Consider the following 21567-nt stretch of genomic DNA (forward strand, 5'->3'; position numbering starts at 1 on the left):
TTCTTTTGGAATTTGCACTTTTTGTGACGCTGTTGCCATATGTGACATCAGCAGAGATCCATATTTGGTAGAAATTTACTCAAACATCCTTGCGCACTTCAGCCTATTTTAATTTATGTAAAACCGGCTGTGTCACAACATCATGTCCACGATGAAACCCAATGAAGGAAAATGCTATGTTGTTGGTTGGCTTTAACCAGCACAAGACATTTCACAAACTTTCAGCCTCATCTAAATGAAAAAGGGCCTTACTTTAACTTTTATGATTCGTGATAATGTACTTTCAAGTGTCAAAAAGTTGCTCAGAGTGTGCAAAGATTAGTCCGGCTTCAACCACAGACCTTCACAAAAAGAGCCATGCGAACGTTTATGTAGCCCGTAGCATAGTTAACTGTATTAGCCGACTCGGGCCTCCACTGTTTAACAGGTTTTCGAAGCAGCAGTGAAGGAAAAGTATTAATATGATGTAGAATAGAAAAGCATTTTATTGTCAATATACACATGTATACGTCCAGGATATAGCACTGGAGAGATAATGACACGGTAGAAGGTTAACCTTAGCCAGCGTTTCGTACCAGAAGAATCCAACCAGCCTTCATTACTTTGTGTACGCCGTGTCGTCTCCTTCAGCCGACAACGAACAAATAAAAATTAGGTGGGTTGGCGATCATCAGTGTCCATATTGCATACAGTCTTAGCAAAACAAAACAAAAAACAACTAGGCTACTATAGTAAACAAGGCTGCCAAGGCGGGGACAAAAGGCTAGTCAGCGTGAGGGAGTGTGGTAAGAAGGGCCTCATTTGAATCTAACAACTCAACCTTTCAAAACGAATCGTTTTGGAAGGCAGCCAAAAATTGGCTTGAGGATAGGTCTGTAAAACAAAATCTGTGCAAAATTTTGACCATAGAACCATTATTACATGTTATGTAGACCAAAATTAAATGTTTAAAAAAATGGAAAAATAATCATGATATGACCCCTTTAAAAATAGACTGTAATTTAAAGCTATTCAAATAGTTTAAATAGTTAACTAGGGCCGCACGGTGGCCTAGTGGTTAGCATGTGGCTGGTGACCAGTCTAAGTTGTGCCCCACCTCTCACTCAAAGTCAGCTGGGATAGGCTCCAGCTTACCCGCGACCCTAGTAAGCGGTATAGAAAATGCATGGATCAATGGATGGAAAGTTTATCGCTAACTACTACACGTTTCCAAAACTTTGCATTTGCAATTAATTACACCATAATTTTATGTCATTATGCAAGTTTGAGGCCTGGGGATGAACCACATTTTTAATCAACTTAACTAAATCTATTTCTAATCATTAGATGAAAATCTAATAAGAAACAAACAATAGTTTTTTTTCCCCCACATTTTTTTAAAGGTTACTTGTTAAAACCTTGAAAAAACGTATTTGGAACATTTTCAAAAATGTTGTAATTATATTTTACTGTGATTATATTTAATTGCGATAATAGTATAACATTACAGATTTAAAATTAACTGTATTTTTCCACTAATGATCATGGCTAAATCAAATGACTACTAGTGAGGCATTTGGGCTTCCTTTTCACAACTGTTAATGCAACAAAGAAGTAATTGGCTATCAGTCCAATAAACTTCAGTGCTGCTGTAATGGAGTGTTGGACACAGGTTAAATAATTAATATGGCTAGGTTAGAACAGATTGTATTCTAAGAATGCTGCATTCTTCAGTTCGTTGACATTCCTTGAGTGAAGAATTTTCCTGTCCTTCCCACTGGTGTAAATCTCTCAAGGGTTGACTTTCATAAATCACGGTGTTTGTATTTAAGGGCATATTCGGGCCATTACTGGTCACCCTCTTTTCTTTTTTTTAACGGCCAAAATGCTGATCCCATTGGCCCCTGAGGTTTTGTTATGCCCGGCGAAAGGCCCCCCCAGGCCGTAGCAAGCCTGACCTGAACAGGGGCCGTAAATATCAACTCCCCACATGAGTCCACGGCCCAGCATCCACCCCCACTCTCTCTCACACACAAAACAAACACTCAAATGCAAGCATTTTCAGTAAGTAACAATCAAGGTATGTATAATGGGTATATCGGAAGATGAGTTGTTGTGAGATAAATGCCTACATACAGTATGTGTACACAGCGCTGCCTGGTACATAAGAGGTACAAGAACTTTTCTCACAGGCCAGCTAAAGGAGAGACATACAAGTTAGGGTCAAATTTACACCCGAGCGGAGCCTGTGGAGTACATTCCTCTCCATCGGGGTGTGCTTTCAATCACTGGGATTGTCAAAAGTGATCCTTTACCAGGTAGTTCAGAGCCAGTGTCCTTGTACAGCTGAACACACAGAGCTGAGATGACTCAGCAGCATCCACTTTGATTTTACTGTAGCTGATCATTTAGAAATCAATGGCAGTGACAGCAAAGAGACGGCCAGAATAAACAACCCCGGCTAGATGTATTGGAAAATCCTATTTACAGTACAAGCAAGGACATTCAAATTAGCAAATTAAAATGCAACATTTGGTAGCCACAGACACAATGTACTATACATCTGCTCACGCTACAACAGGGGCCTCAAACGAGTAGCTTGAGTAGCTCACCAAAGGGTAAAAAAATATGTACAAAATACGTACTTTGGTATCTTCACATAAAAGGACAGCTTGATTAAGCCATCCAGACCACAATATCCAGAAATAGCTGAGTTGAAATCCTAACACCTTGGCTGTGCCTATAAATTATGTCCATAAAAATAATGAACAGAGCCAATGACAAAGGGCAGCGATGCCTTATGGCAGCCTTGGCGGACACCAACATTTACCGTCAACAGGCTAAACTGGCAATGAAGAGCAGGCTCCTGCTCTGGTTGTACAAGGACAGAATGGCATGCAGTGGTGAGCTAGGAACCTCATACTCCCTGAGCACCACCGTGAGAGGTACATGGTCGAATCCCTTGTCCATGTTCCCAAAGCACCTGTGCATGGTAAGGGTGTAGAGCTGGTGCAGTGTTCCACGATCAGAACTAAAAACACATTGAACCTCCTGTTGTTGAGGTTTGGCTAACGGTTATACCCCTCTCTACGGCACTCTGGAATAGACTTTCCCCGAGACCATTTTGAAAAGTCTGTGTGTTCAGCCAACTTTAGTTGGAAACAATAAAATACAGTATGTGCAGATCCTATACAGTAGTACCTCAACTTAAGAGTGTTTTGAGATAAGTGCTGTCTCTCGGCTAATTGTTATGCTTTAAGTTGCATCCCTGTCATTAGTTGGAGTAGTTACTGTGAATGCCACAGTGAAACCTGTGAGAGCCGACTAGAAAACATCTGGTCTTTGTCGCTAGCATTTGCTTGTACCTAGAGATCGACATAGCTTTGTTTTACAACCATGGGAAGAAAGAAGTGAGTGTGAAGGACGGTGCTGAGAAGTAGAAAAAAATAATAATCTCTTGGAGATGAAAAAAGTATCCATCCATCCATCCATCCATCCTTCCATCCATTCATCTATCAAAAGAATGACAGAGCGTGTCCCTAACATGGCGAAACAATTACGGCGTATCTCTGCTAGTCTGCACCATGCTAAAGCAGGAGGAGTCTAACGTCAACCAAGGATGTTAAAATAATATCTAAACGTGATATATATCAATAAAAATATGGAGAAGCTGCTGATCATGCGTTTGACAGACAAACAGCTGGAAAGAGATACCGTAGAAGACCACATGCTGCACCTTATAATTACAGTTCATAAAACTACTGCAGTTGTTTGTGCTGTTGGGGAGGCAAGCATTGATTAAAATTATTTAAAATAATTTAAAATGTCATTTTGTGGCATTGATATTAGACACAAGTGTTTTAACTTAACAGCTCCGTCACAGAACCAATTACGCTCGTAAGTTGACATACTACTGTACAATACAACATGCATGGCTTCCAGCTGTTTTTATTTTGCCAAAGTCATATATGCTACAATATCTTTAAACCATTTGTAAATCAGTCTTGGGAAAACACAATAACCTTTACTCATTTTGGGCAATATATATAAAAACAGTATAATATCATTGAAATTCTTCATAAGGAGAATACTATTACATAAAGTATAATATTACTAATTAACACTAATCATCATTAAATCAAAGTAATAACCAGAGGTGGGAATCTTTCGGAACGTTGCGATTCGATTACGATTCAAGAGTTACGATTTAATTAGAAAATCGATTATTGATGCATCTTTAATTCATGTATGTTGATGCAGTTTTTTTTCGTTTCGTTTCACTGAATAAGCATTCATCACTTGCAACTTTTAAAAACAGTGCATTTGTAATAAGAAACAGTTGAATTAATTACCATTACATTTCTTTATTTAAAACATTTTTTTTATTTAAAAAAATGTGTGCGAAACTGGAACAAAAGTGCCCTAAAATAAGGAGCTGGTCGGATCTTTCGGTGAGGTGGCCGCTGCGGTCAGCCAAATTTTAGAACTGTCTGCCATACTTTATTTAAAGTTAAAGTACCCATGATTGTCACACACACACTAGGTGTGGCAAAATTACAATGAATAAATAATCGATTATGTACTAAACGATTTTACAATCGCCCATGTCCGAATTGCGATGCATCTTAAAATCGATTATTTCCCCCACAACTGGTAATAACTAGAAAAACTCTAAAATTTGTTAGTAGAGTACCCCAACACAGTAGGACTTTCACTAGCACAGTTTGTGTTGTTGCCTCACAGCAGAGCAGATGCTTTGTTTTTACACCTTCTCTCCTTTGCACCACACTTGCAGCTGAATCACGAGAAACAACCCCTCAGAAGCACAAGATAGCCCACAAGACATGCTCATTGTTTTGCCTACAGCTTGGCCAGTGATAGGCTTGCACTGCCTTAAAGTCTTGGCCAATAAAGCAGCTTTGAGACTCTGAAAGCCAAACACAATGAGAGGCTTTGATGTCAGCAACTCTGCTCACAGCGCTCATAAAACACAGTAAATCGGCTTGAGCTAAACGCCGTACTTTAAAATGCCACCAAAGAGGAATTTTTTTTTTAGCAACTTCGGTTTGATGTCACAAAAGTGGCAATGAAGAGCTTTTCATACATGCGTGCAATAATCATTCAAAGCAATCATGTGAGCGCCGTGTAGGAAAATTACAAAAATACATCAGATGAAAGGAACTCCTTAGTTACGTCTTTTGCTTTGCTTACATGGATGAATGTGGCTAGTAAAACATGACTCGCAACTCCACTAAAAATAATAATATCTTAAAACCAAAGAACTAAATGAAATGTCAGCAACAGTTTGGCTTAACACCGTAAGTAATTTATAGTGCCTACTCGTCTTTCTTTCGGATGCTGTTCAAGCATCAAGCGGTCTGATTTACAAGTCAGCTGCTAACCACCTGGTTGACCCCCTGTGGCCACAGATGGTCAGTTGTCCACTGCATCGCCTGAGACTTTTACCCCCTCTCTCAAAAAAGAAAAAAAAAGCCTAAATGAATGTGTGACCTCAAGGGCCAGAGGAGCTGTGACATGCTCCCAACACTATCCAGCAACTGCTGAAAAGACGCGCGCGCGCGCGCACACACACACACACACACACACACACATACATACACACACACACACACAATCCGGCACAGCGTTCATGAAAATGGGAAGCAATGCTGTTCTGTCCCATTCCTAACAAACCTCTGTTTGACACGGGACAAGTCTTCTGCCAATTAATCCCCCATAAAGCTGCCAGCCACATAAAATCCAGCTCCATGGGCATTCACTCTCTCGCCGCAAGGTTAGGCACATTGTCATTTACCCCTTATGACATATCACATAGCTCAAAAAGTGGCCAAATTTAAGAAATGTCATGCTGTATGATGGGGTGCAGTTATACGGTAGGAAGGGGATTCATATAGCCCCATACCTGACATATGTGCGTGTGTCTGGAGGGAAGGGGGGACATTTACTCACTGCATTATTTTACTGTAGTGAAATAAGAACAGTAGCAGTGTAGCTGAAACAAAATTATTGGACTGTATGACACAAACAGAATTTAATGAATTCTCCGTCTGTGTTACCCAACAGTATAGTTCTTGTGGTATGTATGTACAGTACACAGGTTAGTGCCCCACCAAACTCAAAACAGTGAGTCAGAGTATCACCCAAAGCTCAATGTTCCCAAGAGAAATTAAGGCTGGATTTGCACTACAGGTTTAGGTGCTTATTTTCGATATAATGTAGATTTAAAGCCGGTGTGTATATTTGTGTTGTATGGGCAACTATATGTGTTTGTCACTGATCCCTGTGTTTTGCTGACCACAGGTTGAATTGACAGGGAATATTTCATAAATAATATACAATACATGTCAGATTTGTATTCACATTTGGGAATAGGCCTGGTTGTGATCTGAGCATATCCTGCATCATGCATTTTCATTATTTCATGCTGACATACGAAGGTCCTGAGTAGTCCTGAGTTCAATCCCGGGCTCGGGATCTTTCTGTGTGGAGTTTGCATGTTCTCCCTGTTACTGCGTGGGTTCCCTCCGGGTACTCCGGCTTCCTCCCACCGCCAAAAACATGCACCTGGGTAGGGCTGGGCGATATATCGATATACCGTACTCGATATATTGCGGGTTATTGCGGGTTTGTCTCTGTGCGATATAGAAAATGACTATATCGTGATATTCGAGTATACGTTCTCACGCAGTTGCTTTTAGCTGCGGGGCATTAAACTGCACGCGTTTCTCACTCTTTCCTGTCTCTCCTTCTCACAGAGACTTTAAAACAAGCGCACTTTCTTACATACGTCACATACTGTCACGTGAGCAACGTCACACGCTCCCGCGGAGCGAGAGGTAGTGACATGGTAACGTTAGCTGTGATGCTAACAGCTAACGGTGTGGTTTGAGTGGTAATACGAGAGAAAGAAGGTGCAAATCTGGTAACAAATGGAGGAATAATTAATTCCCAAGAAAAACAGCACGGAGTCCATCGTCTGACGGTGGTTTGGCTTCAAGCGGGAATATGTCTTTACATCATGTCAACATCTCTGTTCGGTACCACACCAACTAAATGCCGAAGCAGCTATTTCCACATCAACACCGTAGGACATATACTATTTGATATGCAGCTCATTTTTTGTGACACTTATTGAAATATCTTGTGTGTCATCATGCACAAAAGTGCACTTATAGCTTGTTTTAAAATGTCTCTGACAATCTTGCACTTTCTGTTTGGAAATGACATTAATGTTTGTGCCACTGCTTAATAACTGTTTAATAAATACACTTTTGCTAAATTGACTTAGTTGTGATTTCCCTCTCTGCATGAAAGTTTAAAATAAGCATATATTAATGCAGTATGAACAAGAATGTTTTAATGTAGACACATAGAATTATCATACTGCTATGATTATATGCATCAAGTGTTCATTCAAGGCTAAGGCAAAATATCGAGATATATATCGTGTATCGCGATATGGCCTAAAAATATCGAGATATTAAAAAAAGGCCATATCGCCCAGCCCTACACCTGGGGATAGGTTGATTGGCAGCACTAAATTGGTCCTAGTGTGTGAATGTGAGTGTGAATGTTGTCTGTCTATCTGTGTTGGCCCTGCGATGAGGTGGCAACTTGTCTAGGGTGTACCCCGCCTTCCGCCCGAATGCAGCTGAGATAGGCTCCAGCACCCCCCGTGACCCCAAAAGGGACAAGCGGTAGAAAATGGATGGATGGATAATGTATATCCAAATTGTGTCACTGCAACCATGTAGTAAATTCAGTCGAAGTACTTTAGCAGCCCAACTCACCGAGGCCTCCGATGGTGTGTGAATGATCTGAGGCGCGCAGCTGAACCGGGGCACTCTCAGACTGGCTCTCCTCATGGTAGAACAGTTTGTAGCCTTGCACACTGGCCGAATTCCTCTGTGCCAGTCGCCAGCGCACCAAAATAGTGGTGCAGTTCAAGGGCTCCAAATGCAGCTCAGGAGACAAAGGAACTGTGTAGATGAAAATCACCCCAAAAAAAATAATGATTACATTTCATTCAACATGAGAGCAAATATGTTGTTTTATGAGCACAATGACATAATCTTTTTCTCTGCAGGAAGCTGTTCCTTTTTAGAGTCTTTGAAATGTGAAACTCTCATTTGATGTTTACCAGCTGTTTCACACTTAATACACAGCATGCACGACCACACTGAGGGCACAGGAGCAATGTCTCTATTTTAGGAAAGACGATTGAAAGAATCGAAAGACACCTGATTTTAAACAAAAGTGAGATAGGCAGGAAAAAACAAATCACACCCACTACTCCACCTTAAAGCTTTAGCTCTAAATGTGTACCTAGCCTTTTTCCATCCAGAGGCCTGAATAGCTCCCTACATGACCCCTTACAGTACAGTGCAAAGGTTTCAGAGGAACAAATGCAATGCCTTAACAAGATTACACTGTCCAAACTGAGCGTTGGACAGAAATGAGGAATTCAGTGTTGCTTTAATAGTTTGGAATACATATTTTTGTGTGATATGTATTGTGGGCCATGTTTTCCTTATGTTGTACCTTGACCACTAGTTGCCTTTGGCGTGCGGTGAGAGGTCCAGGCCGACTGCTCACCCCACCCTATGCTGGTGGCGGCAGCGATTCGCAGGAGATAGTTGGTGTCAGGCTTCAGGTTTTCTAGGAGGTACTTTGTCATCTCTCCAGGTAACTCCATTTGAGAGACTGAGCTCTCAGTGCTGGTACGGTGGGACAAACGATAGGCAGAGACCCGACCCCGACTCAGCTTGTCAGGGAGGGGTTGCCACGACACCTGGATGTCCGTGGGGCTGCGACTGGTCAGGCTGAGCTCAGGGGCACGCAGGGGAACTGGGAAGGGACGAGACATAAGAGATTAACAACAGATCACACAATTTATAAATCAACTAATAAAATGAATTCATTTGAAAAGCTGATTATTAATAGGCATTGTTTTTTAGTTCTTAGTGCATGGACAGGAGACTACATTTGCAAGTTAAGTGCGCCAAAGCTAAAGTTGTTGCTAAAATCCTGACCTGTAATGGTTTTGAATACAAAACATGAACTTTGGCTCATGAAAGAAATATCCACACACCCGTGGCATTATACATACATATACATAGCTACTGTATGGATGGTTTTGTGAAAATTTTAAATAGACAGGCCAAGACTGAGCTGATATGAGGTTCTTTCGGAATCGAAAAACACAGCAGGAGAATTAGGCTTAAACACAAACACACCTATAAATTAGCTTGTGTGCACAAATCTGAGAAACACAAAAGCACAAGGATATTTGCAGCCCTCCATCCCCCCTTTTATGTCAACAACACCAACACTCATTAACTGCAGTAAAACATCTTGTAAACAAACATGAAAGTCAAACACCATGGCATTTCTGTTCTCATGGTTATGTTTCTGCATGAAAAGGTATCACTCATGTTGAAGGACATTATCATTATATTCCTCACCGTCCTCAAGCGTGTGTTGGAACATGTGATCTGACATGCGACTGGCTCCCATGGGCATGTAGGCCACAACGTAGAAGGTGTAGTTGCGAGCTGGCTCCAGGTCATCAATAATATACCGAGTGGTATCGTTTCCAATAACAACCTGGTATTCCTCGTTGTTTAATCCTGGACAAATTAGGGGATAGTGAAATGAGTTAGAATGATGTGTAGGGATGCGTACCCAATTCAGTACTTTTATAGGCACCAAAATAATTCTGCCAGTACCACGTGGGATTGATTTGTGTAAAATCAAACGGTGTCATATTTCGATAACTTTTTTGCACGTGTGACATCATGTTTGGTTGCAGACTAAACACTGGCTCAAACATTCAAGCAGCACTTAGTCAAACTGCCTCTAGGTGATGTTACAATTTTCAATGCCAAAGTATCCACTTTTTCAAGACGCGCTAGATTGACACTAATTTACATTGACTTTGCCATATACATGCTACTGATTAGCATTAGAAATTTTATATTGCAACTTAAACACCTCCAAATTTGGTAATGAAAACCACAATTAAGATGCACGTTACATACAGTAAATACAACACTTACAGTATTGACGACTTCATAGCACGCAACATAAGACTAGACCGGCACATTCAGCTTCATGACAAAGACTCCTTCTTACAGTAGCTCGGCAACACACCGAAGCCTACTTATACGGAACCCTTCTGCAATCTAACGTCTTAGAAGTGCAACTGCATGTGAAGTCTAATACATAAAACTTGCAAATGCGACTCGGAAATGTAGAAAGAAAACAAAAGATAAGAAATAGATACGTATGTAATGATAAAGTGTAATAATGATAACCGCGGTAAAACTCTTGACAGTTAGTATTACCATTTTAAGTTAAAATGATCAAAAAACAGTGATTGATACCTGCACTTTGATAAACTCACGGACTGACTGGTGCCAGCTCGCTAGCTTAAATGCTAACATTAAAACAAGATACATTAACGTCTTTAAGAATCTAAACTTATATATGTCTATGAATGCTCTCATTCATCCAGGTCATTCAATTGAATTCCTTGAGATAAACCTCATATAAACACATTACTGTCCAAGCAACTAAGATATTCAATTGTGCACATTTTCAGTGAATCAAAATAAATACCAACGTACAAAATAGTGGGTTTTCTAACTGTGTCTATTTATTTAAAAAAAACAAAAAAACATGGTCAAACAATTTTAGGGGGTGTATAAGCGCTTTTTGAGCACATTCAATAATCATATATAGTAATAATAATTGTAACTGTGATCATTTTGGTCGCGATAACTGTAATACGAAATTTTTATATCGTTACATCGCTACAACTGGACAGCACAGTCATTGTAATCAGCTAATTTTTTGAAATTCCTTTAAAATATATTTTTTTCAATATTAGACAATTAACATTTATTGACACAAACAAAAGTACCAACAATTGGTACTGTTGAGTACTGGTATTGATTCCCAGGAACTGGAAATTGGTACATTATTGCTTCAAATGTGAAAGGAATCCATCCATAATGGTGTGTAAGTGTCTCTAGTTCACAACATGATAATCAAATCACCAGTACAGAGAAATGTGTCCATTCTACTGTGTAAATCATACACCTTCTGCAGTTTTGTCTGTATTTGTGAAGCTAATGCTTGATAGGTTAAATCATTATTAGCCAATGAGCAAAGCTACAGAATGGATGCATTTGTCTTCTTAGGAAAATGTTATTTGATTTTCGAAACTGAGCACTTTGATTGATTGATTGATTGAAACTTTTATTAGTAGATTGTACAGTACAGTACATATTCCGTACAATTGAGCACTAAATGGTAACACCCAAATAAGTTTTTGAACGTGCTTAAGTCGGGGTCCACGTTAATCAATTCATGGTACTTAATATGTTTTGTCCTCCTACTGAATGCCTATTTCATATGAAATAGGCATTCAGTAGGAGGACAAAACATATGACTCCTAGGAAGAGAGTAACAAAGTCTGCTTTCCTTCTCAATTCACACACTCTGACTGGCTTCCCAGGACATGCACTTTTGGAAACTCCTTTAAGTAGACTAATTAGTTTCTCCTCTTATTATAAAGCCTCTATTTAGTGCGAGGCTTTGCAGCCTCAGGTGCAGAACAGACTGCTTGCTGTTCTCTCACAGCTATTCTCACACAAAGACTGTGAAGTTGTCAGCGAATATTAATCTGAAGTAGTAAAATCCCTGACAGATTTAACAATAAAACACTTTATTTTGACTTCCTCATCAACTACAACTAGCAGGTGTTTCTTTTTTCCCAGTTCACCTTGCCAACTGAAGTTAGTTGAATTCTAATTAAGTGCAGCTCTTGAACGAGGAAGTGGATTCTCGTTCCCTGAGATGCAGCATTGTTCCACTGTGACTCTTGCTGTCAATAGAAATAGTTTTAAGGAAGGCTGGAAGTCCAGAAGGCTTTTTCTGCTGCCATACAAGTTTTTGAATAGTTTTCTATGCATTCTTAATGTTATCAGCCAAAGGAAGGGGCCCTGATTCTTGAAAGTCCACAGCTAAATAGGACTAATCCTGTTTGTCTAGATAAAGAGGTTTTTCCTCTTTATTTTTTCTTTATGTGACCTCTGCCTGACAGGACAGCAGTAACGGAAATTACTCAGCTGCCTCATATTCATTATGTCGTAGATGAAGAAGAATATGATATTCTAAAATGGTAAATGGTATATACTTGTATAGTGCTTTTCTACCTTTTTTAAGGAACTCAAAGTGCTTTGACACTATTTCCACATTCACACACACATTCACACACTGATGGCGGGTGCTGCCATGCAAGGCGCTAACCAGGATCCATCAGGAGCAAGGGTGAAGTGTCTTCCTCAAGGAGACAACGGACGTGACTAGGATGGTAGAAGGTGGGGATTGAACCAATAACCCTCAGATTGCTGGCACAGCCACTCTCCCAACTGCGCCACGCTGTCCATTCTAGTCTAATATTCCCTTTGGGGATGTGCCAATCAATTAGCCAATTTTCATTAAAAAGGTATGTGACCAATTAATAGTTTTTAATGCCAATGACAAACACAAATCCCATCTGCCTGAAAGGCCTACTGAAACCCACTACTACCGACCACGCAGTCTGATAGTTTATATATCAATGATGAAATCTTAACATTATAACACATGCCAATACGGCCGGGTTAACTTATAAAGTGACATTTTAAATTTGCCGCTAAACTTCCGGTTCGAAACGCCTCTGAGGATGACGTATCCGCGTGACGTAGCCCGGCGAACACGGGTATGCCTTCCACATTGAAGCCAATAAGAAAAAGCTCTGTTTTCATTTCATAATTCCACAGTATTCTGGACATCTGTGTTCGTGAATCTGTTGCAATCATGTTCATTGCATTATGGAGAAGGAAGCTGAGCAAGCAAAGAAGAAAGTTGTCGGTGCGAAATGGACGTATTTTTCGAACGTAGTCAGCAACAACAGTACACAGCCGGCGCTTCTTTGTTTACATTCCCGAAAGATGCAGTCAAGATGGAATAACTCGGATAACAGAGACTCTAACCAGGAGGACTTTTGACTTCGATACACAGACGTCTGTAGAGAACTGGGACAACACAGACTCTTACCAGGATTACTTTGATTTGGATGACAAAGACGCAGACGTGCTACTGTGAGTATGCAGCTTTGGCTTCTAAACATTTGATCGCTTGACCGTATGTGCGCAACTTTTTTTTGCGGATGTACGTAACTTTTTTTAAATACATAAGCTTTATGAACCTTGGGTTAGGTGAACGGTCTTTTGGGCTGAGTGATTGTGTGTGTTGATCAGGTGTTTGAATTGTATTGGCGTGTTCTATGGAGCTAGGAGCTAGCATAGGAGCTAGGAGCTAGCATAACAAACACGCAGGTGTTTTTATGCAGGATTAATTTGTGGCATATTAAATATAAGCCTGGTTGTGTTGTGGCTAATAGAGTATATATATGTCTTGTGTTTATTTACTGTTGTAGTCATTCCCAGCTGAATATCAGGTACCGTGAGTATGCAGCCTTGGCTGCTAAACATTTGATAGCTTGACCGTATGTGCGCGTCACGTACGTAACTTTTTAAAAATATATAAGCTTTATGAACCTTGGGTTAGGTGAACGGTCTTTTGGGCTGAGTGATTGTGTGTGTTGATCAGGTGTTTGAATTGTATTGGCGTGTTCTATGGAGCTAGGAGCTAGCAGAGGAGCTAGGAGCTAGCGTAACAAACACGCAGGTGTTTTTATGCAGGATTAATTTGTGGCATATTAAATATAAGCCTGGTTGTGTTGTGGCTAATAGAGTATATATATGTCTTGTGTTTATTTACTGTTGTAGTCATTCCCAGCTGAATATCAGGTCACCCCCGGCTCTCACAGCATCTTCCCTATCTGAATAGCTTCAACTCCCCACTAGTCCTTCACTTGCACTTTACTCATCCACAAATCTTTCATCCTCGCTCAAATTAATGGGGAAATTGTCGCTTTCTCGGTCCGAATCTCTCTCACTTCATGCGGCCATCATTGTAAACAATAGGGAACTTTGCGTATTTGTTCAACTGACTACGTCACGCTACTTCCGGTAGGGGCAAGCCTTTTTTTTATCAGATACCAAAAGTTGCAATCTTTATCGTCGTTGTTCTATACTAAATCCTTTCAGCAAAAATATGGCAATATCGCGAAATGATCAAGTATGACACATAGAATAGATCTGCTATCCCCGTTTAAATAAAAAAAATTCATTTCAGTAGGCCTTTAAGTTGTATTAATTTTTAGACCTACGGCTGATAAGTTAACAGCAAATTATGTGTCTTCATACACAGTGTGGAGCCGATCACTCAAACTAATAATAATAACCTCCATTGCAGCTTAGTATGTTAAGTATCATCAATCAATCAAAGTTTATTTATATAGCCTTTAATCACTAATCCCTCAAAGGGCTGCACAAAACCACAACAATATCCTCAGCTCTTATCCCGCATCAGGGCAAGAAAAAAATAATTCCAATGGGAACAACAAGAAACCTTGGAAGGGACCGCATCCATTGCACCGAGTGGATATCATCCATAGCATTATCAAAAGGGGTGTAACAATTTGTTTTAAAAATGATTTGATTCCATTCAGAATCTGTGGTTGCCGATACGATTCATGTATGATATAATTTTTTTTAGAACAATACGATCCGAAACAATTCAGTTAGTTGTAAATGGTTCAGTAACTTTTTAGCAATAGAAAAAAAAATCAAACAGTGTGACTGTGAAATAAATACTGGATACTAGACATAACAAGTGAAGTTTCCTATATTCCTGTTGTAAAGGAATTAGGTATAAATGAAATATGGACACAAACAATATATTAAAAAACAATTAAGGGCCAATGCATTCACATCTTATTTGAATAAAGTGCAACCAACACTTTAGATTGAATTGACAAGAGGAAACTCTTTCTGCTCTCATTTTTTTTCTTCAAGAAATGTTCAATTAAAGTACAGTAACCAACATTTTAACAGTAGATTTACCTGCTACTTCTGCTTTTGTTTTTCCAACATGAAATAATATAATATTAATATAAAAATAAGTTGTTGTGTTGTAATTTTTGATAATGTCTTGTCGCGTTTACATTTGCTGTGACCTTTCTTAACCACCGTAGCTATCCGCCATTCTTGTTTTGTTGACTGATGGCGATGATGCTACAGACAAGCAGACAGACTTGAATAACGTTTAACATCCCTATTATTAAAAGTGTATACTGTACTTCATATAAAGTCTGCCGTTCTTAAAGGAGAACTGCACTTTTTAAAAATGTTGCCTATCGTTCACAATCCTTATGTAAGACAAGAATGTTTTTACATTTTTTTTGCATTCTAAATTGTAAATAAATGCCATCAAAAGTCAGCTCTATTCTGTCAACAAAGCCCTTAAAAAGCATCCAAGTATATACTGTATGTAATGTAGTAACGGGCACATTTATAATAATTGCAATTTTTTCAACAACATTACTGACTACTGCTCACTGCAGACTTCGTGAATGCCAACAAACATAATAAAACATCACGATGCCGCTATAAATAGTTTGTCTGCGTTAGCGCTTATAATAACAATATCACTAATACTTCGTTAATAATCAATATTTTTATTTTCTTAAAATCATGCTTTTGTTACAAACTTGGAATAATTGCCTGGACACAGGAACACTTTGAGGGCAAAAACCAAAGGAGTATTCGATAGAAAGTTTTATTTTTGTTAAGTTATTATGTACTATGGACTTTGTTCAGCTCAAAACAATTGTATGCAATAATACATAATAAGTAACTAATTTAAATATTAACAACTTTGAGATGAGCTAGAAAAGAGATCAAGCAAGCAGGGCCCTCACAAATGAATGTTATTTCATTTTCACTTCATTTGGGTGTAATGGCCATTTGTCCCATTATGATTTGTTAATACTTTATAATTATTCTCATATGTATATTCACTCACCCTCAGCTTTCATGTAGTGAACAGAGTATGCAATAACTTTATCGGAGTTATAAAGCGGCCTGTCCCAAGCCAGCAGTATGGCGGAGCTGGACACTGTGTCCGCTCGGATGTTCCGTGGCGCGCTCGGGCGGTCCTCCGACATCACTACTATGAGCCTTGCCATGGAGAGGACAGATCCCTGCTCGTTCTCTGCCTGGCACTGATAAATGGCATCATCCTCAGGAATAATCTGGTTGATGACCAGTTTGCTGTGGGTCACACACACACACGCAAACAACTTCATCATGTGGTTCCTTTCCCAAGCTAAGTCATCACATAATTACATTTAGCAGACATTGACAGCAAAATAGAAAAGAGAAATTTAGAGGAAAACCTACTAAATCCCCAATTTGCACTGGTAAATTATTCAGTCTCCTTCCTGCTGCAGGACCACAAGTTAATTATTAATGTGATTTGTTTTTAGTTGGCCAACAGAGGTAAAATAAACAGTAACATTTTGCCTTTGATCTTTGATCCACTTCTTTGCTTTCACATAAAACCAATTACATGTAAAAAATACCTGTTGTACATCTTGATGCGACCATTGGAGTGAATTCTCTCCCCGTTCTTGAGCCATGTGATGTGAGGTGTAGGCAAGCCTTCAGCTTGGCATACAAAGCGAGCAGTGCCGGCACGTGGGCGTGTCAAGCTCTCTGGCCACTCCACCAAGGAAGGCGGCGCTGTGGAGGAACATCCATAGGAATTATATATTTAACACAACACAGTTTTTGCATAGACTCTCACGCAATAGATTATAATCTAATACAATTTGACAGGAATAAAGGCATCAAAGCAAGTGTTTCCAGTAGGGTTTTCAAATTATTGCGTTAATTGCGAATAATTAACTACAGTCATATCTATTGTGTTAATCACGTTTTTAATCTCTAACATTACCGTTTCTGTATGCCTGTGACTTGCCTCGCCTTCGTCTTGTGTTTGACTTAGAGCAACAACAGTACTGCCATGCAGCACAAGGATAATATGTAACCCCTGCGAAAAAGAGGTCTCACTGTGTCACAAGACTGATTGATGTTAGCAGCTTTAAATAGTGGGGATATATAGTGTAAAATATTTATAATAAACGTAAAGACGTATCAGAGTGTATTTATGGTTTCTATAAGTCAGCACATTTGGAGGAGAATGTTGTTTTAATCGCTCGTGCTTGTTATAAATCGCATGCCTGTGTGACTGCAGATGGACGAAATGAAACCAAAACTTTTCCTGGTCGGTCATTAAATTAGGTTTAAAAGTTGAGATATTTTTGCACACTGATCTACATGTACAAGACATTATGTAATTTGACAATCAGGAAAGCCAGTCAAAGCCAATATTTCCTCTGATACGTTTTTCAACTAATTGTGCCAAATACAGATATAGATTTATTTGTTAAATCTGCTCTCTGAAATCAATATTGGTAACATATGCTAGCACTGAGACTAATGGTTCTTTTTTGGTCATTTTATTTTATCTGAAGCAGAGGTAAAGCAACAAGTTCAACATTCAATACTTGTTTCTCAGAAGTGTTCAACTGTTTTTTGATGTAGTAACATTAGCTCTTTATATGGACCTGATGTTTTATTTTAATAAATAAAACAGACCACATCTGTTAAAAACAATTATATATTTTTTGTTTATGTATCTATACAGGCCTCAAATTTTTATTTTTTAAGGTCAAAGCAAGTGTTGCCTTAAAGGAGGGCTCATATTTTAGGCAAGTTAGAAGGGCACCAAGGCAAACATCGAGGGAAGGGCTCCAAAGCATGCATGCATGCATGCGTATGTATGTGTGTGTATGTGTACATATCATTTTGAAAAATGGCACCTGATGGCCATAAGACGTAACTGCACTTTTTGTCCATATAGATAAAAGTAGTGTTCATGTATGAGATGTTGGGCTGTAAATTATGGCCAAAGTAATAATTAAGATTATTGTTATCAATATTGAAATCATGATTGTTGATTGTTAGGTAAAGCAGTGTTGGGGTGTGAACGTAATATCGTCACGTAATGTGTAATGTCTAATAAAAAGGCTATAGATAAATGTTATCTACATATCTAAAGACAAATATCAGTTTTTTAAAATTCCTTAATAATATCAATTTGTCAGCTTTTTGTCATTACCTTTATTTCAATTTTTACATTTTGATAGAGGGAGGGATTTTTAAAAAATTATTATTATTTTTAAGATATGTACATTTATATGTACATGTAGATGCTGTATCGGGACAGATCCACTAAGAGTTTGAGCAGAAATATGTCGTATAAGAATTAACTATATACAATAAAACATTAACAAAATGATGTGTCACATAAATGTTTTTTGAAGTAATACCTTTGTGACATGAAAAAATACAAGTAATGTAAAAAAACAACAACCTGGTGTTTACTTTTTGATATCAACAACATAAAACACAAAGCAGTTTGGCTAATGATGATGAAGTCTAATAAGCAACCTTTGTTCTCCTCCAACGGCCCCTTGTTTGCCAACAACAACAAAACCAGGAGTGTCACCTCCCACATCGAATACACAATCTTCACAGCCAGCGTTCAATTCGATGAGATGACAAAATATTTTAGCTAGTATTGATGTTATTTGAACATTGATATAGTTTGCAACTAAATAAAGGAGGAGTGATCATCCCAGTAAACAAACTAAAGACTTTATAAACAAGTTGTAACAACGTTTACGACACATTGTCTGCTGCATGTTTCCTCACGTCATTAACTTTAGTCACAGCTGATGGACTTTGTATTGAGAAAATAAAAGCAACATCAAATAGTTTTCTCCTCCGCTATATACTTTTAGTGTGGGGACAAGTGTGTCTGTCTCCAATAATGTCCACACTTGTCGCCATCTAACAGCAGTGCGCTCTTAAACGCACACCGGGAAGCGAGGGAAAAATGACGTTAAACCAAGTGCTTGGCTCTGTTTACTCCAAGGGGAAATCTCTGGAGCAAAGTCTGTGTAGTTAGTCCGCCATGATTATCAAGCCAAACGACGCTAGTGCGCAAGCGCTTGACTTTGTGAGGCCTAAAATGCACTAATAAATGACAGTTTTTCGGTCATTAAATTAGACGGTAATACTAACCGGCGGGAATTGTATTGTGAATTATCATTATACTGTTTATTGTTACATCCCTAGTCCATTAACAAGTAAAAAGTCAAGGGCGGTCACGGCATGTTCTTGCCGCAGATGCTGGTCAATTTTTTACGGCTTTACAGCAAATGACGAGGGCGGTTGCGGCATGTGCCGCGGTAAAATTCAAGCACTGTCGTCTATATACATAATAATGTAATTAATTTTAATTAAAATACCTCAAGTTGACCGCTTTTCTCAGCATGTATATAGGTTAGATTACAAAAATAGATTAATTTGATTTGTAGCTGAGATAGGCTCCAGCACCCCCCGCGACCCCAAAGGGAATAAGCGGTAGAAAATGGATGGATGGATAATCAACTAAAGATCATAATTGCATCACTCGTTAGTAGTACTTTTGATGACATAAATGAGTGGATTCTGACCAAAATGTAAAGAAAAATTTTTCAGCTATTGTAGCAAATAAGTTGTACACTAACAAACACAGCCATGCCTAAGCCAATATAACCTCCACTGTGAAGGTAAATATATAGTGATGTAAAAAGCTTAAGAGTATTTTAACATTGTGAGTGTGATTGGATATTTACCTAGAACAGTAACGTTGGCTACAGCAACAGAGAAGTTTCGCGTGCCGGGAGTGGTGGCCCTACACACGTACACTCCTCCATGCTGGTGCTTAATGTCTGTGATGATGAGGTTGCCATTTCCCAACACTTTGGTGTGGTAAACATCAATAGACTTGCTGTCAGCCCGGCTCCAGGAAATGATGGGACGGGGGTTGCCTGTGGCCATACACTCTAAGGTGGCACTCTGATGCACCGACACAGAGATGTTTTGCGGTCCGACTACGATGCGTGGTCTCTGGGGAAGCTGGGGGCTGGGAGCTGCGGGGAAGAGGCAAGAGAGTGGTAGGAAGCATCAGTATCAGAGTTTCATGTCAAATACGCTGTAAAGCAATGCAGCAAATCCTTGGTTCCTTCAGGTATCACATTGCGGTTTTGTCAGATTTTTACAGGGCTGCTAACCATACAGTATGTTTCATACTTCTATGATAAAACTACAAATATTGAGTGTGTACATTACAGAGTGTCGTGACACACCTGGGGTGATTGTAAGTGTGGCCTCTGTGCTGCGGCGCCGGTTAACAATGTTGGTAGCAACGCAACGGTAACTGCCAGCATCTGCCCGCTGCACTCCGTGGATTTGAAGAAAACCACCGGGCAGGACTGTGATTCTGGAGGACACAAATATGCATAAATTACAAGAATATCATAACATGACTGGCAAGAGAGCCAGCATTATAGAACAACTCCGCCGTTCAACAATCATGTGCCCCAAAAGGTGGACTGAAAACATCAGAGCACATACCTTTCAGTGGCGAGGGGTAATGTGACCCGGTTGAACTCCCAAGTGATGATTGGAGGAGGGTGGGCCGTGGTTTTGCAATAAAATCTGGCAACTGAGCCTTCGGTTACCACGATGGACCTTGGCTGGATTGTAAACGAGGAAATACCTGAAGCAGAAAAGAGCATACTATTACTTTGAAAGTGTCAACATTAAATGACGTGTTTGAGAAGTAGGATGGGTGATTAAAATGTCAAAGCACTGAGTGTGTTTTTAAATAAATGCAGGCATAACTAGAATGCTTTTTAGTCCAAACAACCTCTGAAAATGAACATCTGATTAATTTAATTGAAAATGTTGGTAACGTAGGTGACAATGTTCCGCTCTAGTCCTCAATTAAAAATTGAGGGCAAACTACCAAACACCGCAATCTTTTTATAATAGATATGGGTCAATGTCCCCATTTGTCCCCAATGTAAGGGGACAGTAACGTCATGAAATTAAAATGAAATGTTCAATCTGCACATTTATATTGATTTGCACCAATACTTAATGGATTTGCCCTTTGCTTTTGCACCACCCTTATAAGAAGTGCAAATTAGACAAGCCGTATTTTTATATTCATTAAGAAAAATTGCGCACCATCATTATACATTTCATTAAAATGAGCATGCATTTCTCCTTCACCACCACCATTTTAAAGTTAAGCAAATACCCAAAAGATATTGAATGTTCTTCTAGGAAAATATATTATTGAATTTTAACCTTTGCAAATGTTCATGTCCGTCAAATGTCAGGGCTGTCAAAAGCTACAAACAACTACATCCTGCCTGCATGGATAGTGTTTCCTGAAACTGAGCTCTTGTCACCAACAGCAGCTAAACAACAAGCCCCATAAGCCCACGTGAATTATAATAGTGCTACAAATGTTATCAGAGGTGCATGGGTAAGGATTTAAGTTTTAGCCTTTCCTGTTGATAAATGCTCTCTTTTGACAGAGGGTCTTCCTGGGCTGTAAAGGCCTTTAAAGCCACTGAGGTCAAAAACAAGCACTACCATCCCCCCTCTTTTCTCAAAAAGCTGCAAAAGCCTGAGGTTAGGCATT

At 39.3% G+C, this 21567-nt stretch overlaps 1 protein-coding gene across 1 annotated transcript in view; it reads right to left on the reverse strand.

Moving 5' to 3' along the window:
• Positions 1 to 21567, reverse strand: part of prtga (protogenin homolog a (Gallus gallus)) — a 65478-nt gene that overhangs the window by 20436 nt on the left and 23475 nt on the right. Inside the window, exons 3-10 of the mRNA XM_062027574.1 lie at positions 20487 to 20631; positions 20219 to 20352; positions 19706 to 20002; positions 16541 to 16700; positions 15982 to 16229; positions 9465 to 9629; positions 8542 to 8847; positions 7791 to 7979 (exon numbers count right to left, since the gene is read on the reverse strand). Of these exons, the coding sequence (XP_061883558.1) occupies positions 7791 to 7979; positions 8542 to 8847; positions 9465 to 9629; positions 15982 to 16229; positions 16541 to 16700; positions 19706 to 20002; positions 20219 to 20352; positions 20487 to 20631 (1644 nt within the window). The remainder of the gene's footprint in view (positions 1 to 7790; positions 7980 to 8541; positions 8848 to 9464; positions 9630 to 15981; positions 16230 to 16540; positions 16701 to 19705; positions 20003 to 20218; positions 20353 to 20486; positions 20632 to 21567) is intronic.

This window comes from Entelurus aequoreus, linkage group LG02 (genome assembly GCF_033978785.1).
Source record: "Entelurus aequoreus isolate RoL-2023_Sb linkage group LG02, RoL_Eaeq_v1.1, whole genome shotgun sequence".
NCBI classification, from domain to species: Eukaryota; Metazoa; Chordata; class Actinopteri; order Syngnathiformes; family Syngnathidae; genus Entelurus; species Entelurus aequoreus.